This window comes from Eptatretus burgeri, chromosome 13 (assembly GCF_056783735.1).
Source record: "Eptatretus burgeri isolate ZD-2024b chromosome 13, Ebu_testis_v1, whole genome shotgun sequence".
Classification (NCBI taxonomy): domain Eukaryota; kingdom Metazoa; phylum Chordata; class Myxini; order Myxiniformes; family Myxinidae; genus Eptatretus; species Eptatretus burgeri.
Window position 1 is genome coordinate 42,451,060 of NC_140973.1, and position 10,977 is coordinate 42,462,036.

The window sequence follows — 10,977 nt, forward strand, 5'->3', positions numbered from 1 at the left end:
GTGTATGGGTTCTGCCAAAACTTGGTGGATGAGTTGATTAGGAAATCGGAATAAGCTGATTAGATTTTGGTTAAGGTCCGGATGCAGATCCAGCCTACCAGTGGGATACAAAACGTGAAGTGTTCCGCCTTGGGGAGGTACGCGCTCTACAGAGTGCCGTTATAGTTTTTACTCTACCATCATGTCCTTCACCGAGGAAAAACGTGAGCAATGTATTCTCCTTCTCCTCCTCTTCCCTTTATCAGGGGTGAGGTCCGATGGCACCAAACTTCTGTCCTCCCTCGACCATGATACTCCTCCACTTCCCTCTGTCCTCAGCCAATTCACTCCACTCTCCAACCACCCCGACCTTACCAATCTCCTCCTTCAGTTCATCCATCCTCCTTGTATCCACCCTCTTCACTCCCACAACCCTCCTGACCTAGTTGTTCTCACAAACCTGCAGCTTCTGTCGTTGTCTCTCCGTCAGTGTCACCATCTCCAGACCGTAAAGGTAGGCCAGCATTACACACAACATTTTCAAATTCCTTGATATCTTTCTGTCTACCATTACTTACTCCCTCCACCCTACTCCACACATTTGCACCCACCTGAATCCCCCTCCTCTGCACCTCCACCTCTGGCTTATCATCCCCAGTCACTGTTCCTCCCAGATGCTCAAACCTATTTCCCTGTCTGATCTCCTTCCCCTCTAACCTGATATTCATTCTCTGTTGCCTGACCCACATCATCTCAGTCTTCATCATATAATGTATCTTTATTTTCGGGTGTATAAACCACACTTTTTTATTGGCAAAAAAGGTAAAAGTTGGGGGTGCAGTTAATACACAGGTAAAGACAAAAAAAAATCACTCTTAAAAATGATCAATGCGGAATTTCAATTATATTCCAAATGAACACTTTTGCGGAAGTTGAAACTGCTGTTAAGCTCAATTCTGACATTGAAATTTTGAAAATCGGTTCAGGTTAAATTTTGCACAGCGTTTTATTAACCGTGTGTGGAAATTAAATCAGTCATGCTCGGAAAGTTTAGGTGCGTGGCGTATATAGAGCCTAGCAGCTCTGGAAATGCCATCAAACACGAAAGGCTGTCGAAGGACTGTCAGATCAGAACTGTCGAAATGTGAAAATTTTAAGAAATAAGCAATGTTTTGGTTTTTGCAGGCATGACCCATTACTAATCAGAGGGCTATTGCTTGCCAAGCCAGCAATTCCTTATCAACCATCTCAATGGAGTGTTTGCTTGAGTGCTGAAGCCACTTGGTGAACGCCCCACGGTCGATTGTGGTATTACACACGCAGTTTGAGTCCCGATCAGGGGCTGCAGTCGGCGGTTACTGCAATCACGAAGAGGTACATAGACAGCACACACGGACGTGGTACAAATGGGTAGATTTGGATTTGTAAAGGGACTCTCTGCTTGGGTATGTGCATACCTGTATACTTAGTTATGTCTGTGTGGTGCATGGGATTTGCAGGCGGACAGACTGAACTCGCATTCGGGCCTGTGATGCAGTGGTGGAAGTTACACAGTCATCTCACGAACCATATGCTTCGGCACGTGGGGAGCAGTCGTGCTGCGACGCCGAAGCCATGTGGGACATGCCGTGCAGTGCGCATGTGTGTAGTGCACAGTGTGCAGAGCATGCCAGTGAGAATCCATGCATGTGTGTAGTGCACAGTGTGCAGAGCATACCAGTGAGAATCCATGCATGTGTGTAGTGCACAGTGTGCAGAGCATGCCAGTGAGAATCCATGCATGTGTGCAGTGCACAGTGTGCAGAGCATGCCAGTGAGAATCCATGCATGTGTGTAGTGCACAGTGTGCAGAGCATGCCAGTGAGAATCCATGCATGTGTGTAGTGCACAGTGTGCAGAGCATGCCAGTGAGAATCCATGCATGTGTGTAGTGCACAGTGTGCAGAGCATACCAGTGAGAATCCATGCATGTGTGTAGTGCACAGTGTGCAGAGCATGCCAGTGAGAATCCATGCATGTGTGCGAGTCGAAGGATGAGTATGTCGCCGGAGCATGTGCACAGTTAGCATGGACCACGAGGAGGTTGGAGGAAGATGTCTGGAGGTCTATTCAGGACTGAAGATATAGTTGTGAATTTAAAACAGCTGTCCCAAAGTGTAACATGTACGAATTTGATTCAGAGTGAGCCGACCAGAGGAGTGCAAGGGTCACTGCATGTGCGAACTTGCATGCATGCAGCAGTTGCTGCATGCGTGAAGAGGTATGTAAACAGCACACACGGATATGGTACAAATGGGTAGATTGGGCTTTGTGGATGCCTGCATGCTTGGATACATGTGTGCAGTGCGTAGGCTCCACAGGTGCACAGACCAAACTCACACCTGGGCCTGTGGGGCCATGGTGGAGGTTACACGGCCTTCTCGCAAACCTTGTGCTTTGAATTTAAACCGGCTTCCCCAGAATGCAGCATGTACAAATCCGATTTGAAGTGAGCTGACCACAGGGGTGCAAAGGTCACTGTATGTGCAAGCACGCACACATGCAGGCAGGCCTTTGCCAGGTAGATAGCATGGGTTTCAAGTTCTCCTTCCCGGTTTTATATATAACCCGGAGGTTAAAAAGAAGACTTTGCTGCTTGAGCACGTTTTATCAACCCAGTATGCTGCCTTCCATTCCCCTCATGGTGCCTTCCCTTCTCCTCCCCGCAGGCTGCCTTCCCTCCCCTCCAGCCATGCTGCCTTCTGCTCCCTTCCCTTCATGCTGCCTTCTCACACTGCCTTTCCTTCCCCTCCCAACATGCTGCCTTCCCTCTCCCTCCCCTCATGCTTCCCTCATTCCAAAACCCTCCCCCCTCCATCCCCATGGACATATCTGGGCAGTCTCTGCATGGTGTTTGAATGCACCACATTTTGTTAAATCATGTTCTACCCCCTACCCACACTTTCTTCACAAGTCCCACGAACCAACGAGAGTCGAGAACATCCCCCCTCACCTTTTCCCCTCAAGTCCCCCTACTGAACGCAAGTCCAGAACAATCCCTTCCCCTCCATGCTCCTCCACTTCCTCCTCCCCTCCTCTTTCCCCCATCCTCGCTCCCACCCCTCGTCCCAGAGTGTATAGTGCCATTTGGTGAGGCATCACTCTCTTCCTCACTCCCCCCCCACCTTCTTCACCACCTCCTCACTCCCCCATATCTATATATATATATATATATATATATATATATATATATATATATATATATATATATATATATCCCTCTCTCTCCTTCTCTCCTTCCCTCCCTCCTTCCTTTCTCTCCCTCTGTCCTCTCTTTCCCTCTCTCTCTCCTTCCCTCCCTCTTCCCTCTCCCTCTCTCCTTCCCTCCCTCTTTCCCCCTCCCTCTCTCCCTCCCCCTCTCCTCTTCCTGCCCTCCTTGTCCTCCTCTCTCCTTCCCTTCCTCTCTCTCTCCCCCCTCTCTTTCCCCCCTTAATATTTCTGTGTATTTGCTAGCACCAAATATAAATTAAAATTGACTTGAGAACAATATTACAAGTTTAAAAATGAAATGCCATGCAAATGTCAATGGTAGAAAAAGGCCACAGAATCTACCACAAATAATAAATCCATGTAGCAATTGACAAAGAATATCTATGCTTGAAAATATCCCTCAGTCCAAGAAACAAAACCAAAGCTGTAAGATAGCTGGCAGTGCCAGCTGTATTCCAATAAAGCTGCGGTCTAATAATAATCTGGCAACAAGGAGCAATCTACAAATTAAAAAACGAAACAAGGAAACTGATTATTGTTCACCAAATTGTCAAAAACATTCCTAGTTTTTATAAACTCCCTGAGTTTATAAAACACTTCCTGACCCAAGACTGTCACACACTCATTGGCCCTATGTCACACACAATTGTCGGTTCTCAGGCAAGTCAACAGATCATTGAAAAGAATTGGTATACAAGTATGAAGAAAGCAAGAAATTCATAGAAAGTTCCAATATACCTCATATATTATGACACTCATCGTCATGTCTTCCATTATATCTCTTGTACACATTTCCTTCTTTATAATCCATTAAAATGAATGATGTGCAGAATTTAGCTGCTGACTTACCCTGCCCACATGCAGTGGCTCCTTTCCTGTGTATTCTTCCAGAACAAAGAACTGGTTCCATACCCAGCCACGTTTGCGTCTTCGTGGCACATTGCCGCCTGCGCAATGGTCACGTGTACCCCCCAGCCCATTCATTGTGCAGTCCCTTACACCTAGATCCTTTTCTTCTTTTACCTCCAGATTGTCTGCCTGCTCCAGCACAAGCCTCAGCTTGTGTTCCTGCTCTGTGCCTTGTCCTTCTGCCTGACCTGGGCCCTGTACCACAGGGAAAAGCCAGGGTGATGCAGGGAGACAGGCTACCAGCAGATACATCATTGCAATGCCCATGGTGTGATGTGTTCCACACATAACCAAGAACTGCACTTTTTGCACTTTCCAAACGTTCACCACATTCCAATATCATGAAACGAATTAGTGTTTGGCTTTAGCACTCTCTCCAGGTGATAAGGATGTCAACTGCATGACATCCACCAATGATAGATGATGTGCATGGGCTGCAAAGTTGCACTACGAGATGGTTGTAGAAGTATCTTGTCAGGTTTACCTGCAAATACAGACACATCATAAAAGGTAATTATTAAGAAACACTTTGCCAAGTCTTGCATGAATATAGCCAGCATTACAAGCCAGCCAGCCCCCCCCCCCCCCCCCGTGAGCCCTATCTGTAGCAAAAGCATATATCTAATTTAGGGGTAGTATCTGTGAAGTAATCTGAATATCATTGTGAGTTGTCTACCCCCAAGGTACAAGCACTTTCCCTCTAAATAAATAAAATGTTGCTGAAGCAACCTCCTGGGTGAGGAATTTTATCACCCTCATGATTAAGCTGGAGTTCATCATTGGAATTTGAAGAAGGTATCAACACAAAATTATGTACTCGTTTTGAAAGGACATCTAAAAATAGTGCTTTTTTGCCGATCCTGTATGAAATGGTTCTGTGGAAGCAAAACGAGACACAACTGTTCACTCTTTTAAAATGTAGTTTCGAGCCAGTGTTATATTCTTCCCAGGAGTGGGTGAGTTTGGCTTCGAAAGTTTTGTTTGGGGGGTGAGGGGAGGGAGGTGGGGGGTGGGTTTTAGGATGTTTTGATCTCCATAAATAAATTAACTGCTGACTGTGAATGCAAAACTTATTAAAGTATGGCAAACAAAATGGCATATGTTTAAGACTGTCCTCCCTTATCGCCAAATTACCAATACAAGACCGTACTATATCTCGTCCAAATTTCTCCCATCCCACCACTCTCTCTCACTCTTCCTTCTCCACTCTTCAAGCCCCTACTGCTAGTTTCCCTTTATTTATAACGTTTAATTATTGAGACTCTTCTTGCTTTCCCAGCCCATAAACATTTTTTTTATTTATTTGTATGCAGCCTGTGGCTGCATCATTTTCTGGTGGCCCAGCCGTGCCGCTGATGCAATGCCCCCTGTTACCAGCATGCTGGTACTCATTTTGCAGACCTCGGAAGGATGACAAGCTGAGCTGACCCACCTGGTGTTAATTCAACGACATTACAGGGCCTTAAACTCAGGACCCTAAGATCTTAAGCCAGCAATCCTAACCGTTAAGCCAACACCAGGCCATAAACTCCCTTACTGATATGAATAGGCATTCATCATATTGTCTCTACATGGTAGCCCAAATAAACAAAGTGAGTCACAGAACCCATTGGGTTCAACAATTTCTATAAACAAAAACACATTCATTTTCAACATGCAATAACAACCCTAAAAGACCCATAAATTGTGATAAGGGCAAAGCCCTGACTTTCTCAATGAAGCACATTTTATGTCTTGCAGCGATGCTTACAACCCATTTATTGTGTTGTTTTGCCCAACATCTATGAATGTCCTAACAAGTTATATAAAAGTACACTAATATGCTTGTCCTGTATGCTTAAGCTCCTCGCCATATACCTGAGAACTTGCGTGTGAAAAAGGCAAGGGCAAGGGAGGGGAGTGAGGGTTGGTGATTATTTGACCCATTTTCATTCAAAATTAAATTTAAAAATTGGCAACTATTAAAAGGTTGTGTTGGAAAATAGAAACAGAGTCGACAAAGTGACGAAAAATAATTGGTAATCAAAAAGAAGACGATGAAATTGGGCCAATTATACAATGCAGTTAGCAACAGCAGACACAATAAGCTGCACAACTTTACCAAAATATCACCATCGCAACCCGGCGATCACCATAGGTCACAACTCAAAACATGCAACTACCGGTGATGCCTCCTCATGGTGATTGTACCCCCCCCAACACAATTTGGAGGTCAAATCTTCCCCCCTTTTCCCTGCTGCCTGGATTTGTCAGGTCAACGTGGCCACGGTCAGAGGCGATTGGTCCCCATGGACTGGCCCACTCCCTCTTGTCTCTGATCTCTATATATATGAAAACGGTGGTGCATCATCTTCAATGTGGGGTATCTCCGAGTCATTCCTGGGAGATTGATTGGTTGTCTCTGTGCCAGGGGCCTGTTCAGGAGAACTGTCTGGTGCTCAACAACAACTCAAACCATTTTCTGAATATCACACATATTTTAGCCACCAATATCCAAACATATGGTTACAGTGGCCTGCAAGAGTATTCACCCTTACCAATAATGCCACATTTAGAAGAATTGTGAATTATGTAGAAACAATTTTTCCAAATGAATTTTTTTTATTCATAATTGAAGAGATCAAACTAAACACTGTGATACAGCAGGCCCTCCCCGAACGCGGGTTTCGCTCTATCTTGGTTGAATTGTTGTGGTAAAATGTGCCCATCGCGGCATGGGTCATTCACTCGATTATGGTCTGGCGCGGAGGAATACACAACCCTGTATCTCCATCTCACCTCACACTTGCTCTTTCAATATCGTGCTGCACTGACTATCACGTGATCGAGTTTGATATCGCGTGATTTCCTTTTCACTATATTCTTTTAATTACATTGTGGGGTGTTCATGACAGTACATAGTTATGAAGAAGAACATGTGGGTTTTGGTGATACAAGGCAAATTAAACTTAATAAAATGTTATGAAAAGCTTTTAAAATAAGAAGCAAATTAATTCAATTATCAGGAATGTTGGTTCAATTGGGAGGTAATGAGAAAGGAAGAAATAAAGAATGAACCAAGGAAGGAAATAGCCAGAATGAGTTTGTGCTTGTTTTTTTGAGTGAAAATATTTGTTTGTTTGTTTTGAAGCGAAGAGGGGGAATAAGGTAAAGTTGAGGAGCATAAAAGAGAACACTTGGGATAAAGCAAGATGAGGAACATATATTGAGAGATTTTCGCTCGTCTTCATGGAGAGATGCTTGAAATTAAAGTGCGAGATGTATGCTGCCATGGCACCTTACGGAGGTTATAAGGACATGCAGAACAAGACAAAGCAGACAAAAATTACCTCCTTCTGCACAAAGTCTGATAACCCTGACGACTCTAAGCCAGAGACGTCGATGTTATCTCAATAACCTCCAATGCCCATCATCACCATCATAAGCAAGTACAATTTGCAGTGTTTTTCATTTTTACTCTATAGTACATACAGCACTAGAGATCTTCACTTGGATACAAGCAGTCATAGACTGGTACTTACGAAATCGTCAACTTGACCTCTGACCTTGTCGAATAAAAGCTGTCTCTCGAGAAGGTAGCGACGCAAACCAGAAGTTTCTACGATGATTCTGCACCAAACCATCAAAAATCGAATGTTTTCGATGTTTGACCTCACTGTGACCTTGACCTTTGACCGATTTTGACCAAAATCTAATCAGCACTAGCCATCACCCTCCTGAATCACGTGGTGTAATTTGACATTGGTAGCTTCTTCCGTTCTCGAGTTATCCTGCCTACAAACAAACACACACACAAACAAACAAACACACAAACAGAGGACAGAAGTCATCAATATACTTACGAAATCTTTAGATTTCGTAAGTAACAAGCAGTCATAGACTGCTACTTCTGAAATCGTCAACTTGACCTCTGACCTTGTCTAATAAAAGCTGTCTCTAGAGAAGATAGCGACGCAAACCAGAAGTTTCTACGATGATTCTGTACAAAACCATCAAAAATCGAATGTTTGACCTCACTGTGACCTTGACCTTTGACCGATTTTGACCAAAATCTAATCAGCACTAGCCATCACCCTCCTGAATCACGTGGCGCAATTTGACATTGGTAGCTTCTTCTGTTCTCGGGTTATCGTGCCTACAAACACACAAACACACACACAAACAGAGGACAGAAGTCATTAATATACTTACTAAATCTAACAAACAGACCCAAATGCAACACATTCGCCTCCGGCGAGGGTAATAAGAAAAAGGCAAAGGGGCTAAAATTCCATCGTATGTCCATTTATGCAGGTATCCACTAAATGTGTTTTGTGAAGCAATGAGCTGATACATGATGCACCTTTAATGACATTTGACAACATACCTTGGAAATACAAAAACAACAAGTTTTTAAACATAAATTCTACAGAGAATCACTCATTGAATTTACTCTACTATCCCACCCCTTCCTCTTGCCCCATATTGGATCGAGGCACCTAACAAGTCTCCATCATGTTTCAGATGATTGGTGGAGGTATCCAGCATGGAATTAAATGATCTTTGGCTCTATTCTTGCTATTAATAACCCCATTGTACATGCTTTCCATCTCGTGAATTTAGAAGCCAATAAACAACTTAAAGTGAGGAATTTTTAATCATTTTGGATGACAATCAAGTCTGTTTGCTCATGGACATGAACGGCAGAGGTCAGATGGTCATGATTGTGCTCTCCAAACTGAAAAGGCAGTGAGTGCAGATTCAGTCTTGCCTCATGTGGATGGCATTACAAATGCTAATATAGCCCTTTAGGAAATAATGGAAGCATTATCGAATAACACAGGAGGTGATGAGGTGTTGTTGAGTCATGCAAATGTGCTTGGGATGCAAAAGGGCTGATACTGATATGACTTGCCAAAGTGGTGCAATGAGCTATTTAACACAAGCTTCCACTTCGTCAGACCTAAAGCAGATTTAGCAAGTCAACATAACCACAGAAACTGCAAACTTCAGGGATTTGAGTTAAAGTTATTCACTTACTCGTGGGGTGTGCTTACACATTGTGTAAGCATACGAACCATGCTTCTCCATTATCTTGAGCTGCTCACCAACATTTTGATTTTTCAGATATATATATATATATATATATATATATATTTCATTTATGGAAGTTGTCCGACTATTCTGTGATATTTTCTGATGTATCAGCTTTGATGTCCACGGCACTCTAAATTTCAGCTTTTTTACATCACCCGGAAGGTACCGATCTTTGATATCAGTCAATCAGTGAGTCAGTGGTTAGAAAGAGCACATACATTGCATGGCCATACATTGCATGGCCAAATGTATGGAGACACCACTTCTAAATGGTGGATTCTGCTATTTCAGCCACACCCATAGCCGACAGGTGTATAAAATCAAGCACATAGCCATATGTAATATTCATAGCCAAACATTGGCAGTAGAATGGGCCATACTGAAGAGCTCAGTGACTTTCAGCGTGGCACTGTCATAGGATGCCATCTTTCCAACAAGTCAGTTCATCAGATTTCTGCCCTGCTAGAGCTGCCCGGTCAACTGTAAGTGCTATTATTGTGAAGTGGAAATGTCAAGGAGCAACAACAGCTCAGCCACAAAGTGGTAGGCTGCACAAGCTCACAGAACGGGATCGCAGAGTGCTGAAGCTCATAGCGTGGAAAAATCATTTGTCATCGGTTGCAACACTCACTCAGTTCTAAATTGACTCTGGAATCAGCGTCAGCATCAGCACTGTTCGTTGAGAGCTTCATTAAATGGGTTTCCATGGCCGAGTAGCCACACTCAAACCTAAGAACATCATGCACAATGCCAAACGTCGGCTGGAGTAGTGTGAAGCTCACCGCCATTGGACTCTGGAGGAGTGGAAACACGTTCTCTGGAGTGATGAATCAAACTTCGCCATCTGGCAGTTTGACGGACGAATCTGGGTTTGGCGGATGCCAGGGGAACACTACCTGCCCGAATGCATAGTGCTAACTGTAAAGTTTGGTGGAGAGGAATAATGGTCTGGGGATGTTTTTCATGGTTTGGGCTAGGCCACTTAGTTTCAGGGAAGGGAAATCTTAACACTCCAGTTTACAATGACACACTAGACGATTCTGTGCTTCCAACTTTGTGGCAACAATTTGAGAAAGGCCCTTCCCTGTTTCAGCATAACAATGCCCCCGTGTACAAAGCGAGGCGCATACAGAAATGGTTTGTCCAGATTGGTGTGGAAGAACTTGACTGGCCTGCACAGAGCCCTGACCTCAACCCCAAACACCTTTGGAATGAATTGGAACACCGACTGCAAGCCTGACATAATCGCCCAACATCAGTGCCCGACTTCACCAATGCTCTTGTGGCTGAATGGAAGCAAATCCCCATAGCAATGTTCCAACATCTAGTGGAAAGTCTTCCCAGAAGAGTGGAGGCTGTTATAGCAGCAAAGGGGGGGGGGGACCAACTCCAAATGAATGCACATGATTTTGGAATGAGATGTCGAATGAGCAGGTGGCCACATACTTTTGGCGATACAGTGCATATTAATTAGCCCATTAACCAGGCAGTGAGAGATGGGTTTTGCAATTGTGTGTGTGTGTGTATGTGTGTGTGTGTGTGTGTGTGTGTGTGTGTGTGTGTGTGTGTGTGTGTGTGTGTGTGTGTGTGTGGGGGGGCAGGGAACACTGAATTGGGTCACCAATCAAAAGCTAGAAGCCGATTATTTTTTTTTTTTAGATCATGTCAAAGGTCATAGTTGCATAAAATCATCAATTTTCTTCCAATTGACCTGAAATTTTATGAAACTTGCATATTGGGTCACTGAATTGGTTTACCAATCAA

The 10,977-nt window shown here is 44.0% G+C and overlaps 1 protein-coding gene and 1 long non-coding RNA gene across 2 annotated transcripts in view; one reads left to right on the plus strand and one right to left on the minus strand.

The window, feature by feature from the left end:
• The window catches only part of LOC147014307 (cadherin-7-like), a 48,937-nt gene extending 44,512 nt beyond the window's left edge, over positions 1 to 4,425 (minus strand). Inside the window, exon 1 of the mRNA XM_085852208.1 lies at positions 4,078 to 4,425. Within this exon, the coding sequence (XP_085708334.1) occupies positions 4,078 to 4,425 (348 nt within the window). The remainder of the gene's footprint in view (positions 1 to 4,077) is intronic.
• Positions 906 to 7,359, plus strand: LOC147014308 (uncharacterized). The gene is made up of 4 exons (XR_015050721.1): positions 906 to 1,353; positions 1,479 to 1,620; positions 2,160 to 2,239; positions 4,258 to 7,359. It is a non-coding gene; the product is annotated as an uncharacterized LOC147014308 (long non-coding RNA).
• Positions 7,360 to 10,977: the final 3,618 nt, after the last annotated feature.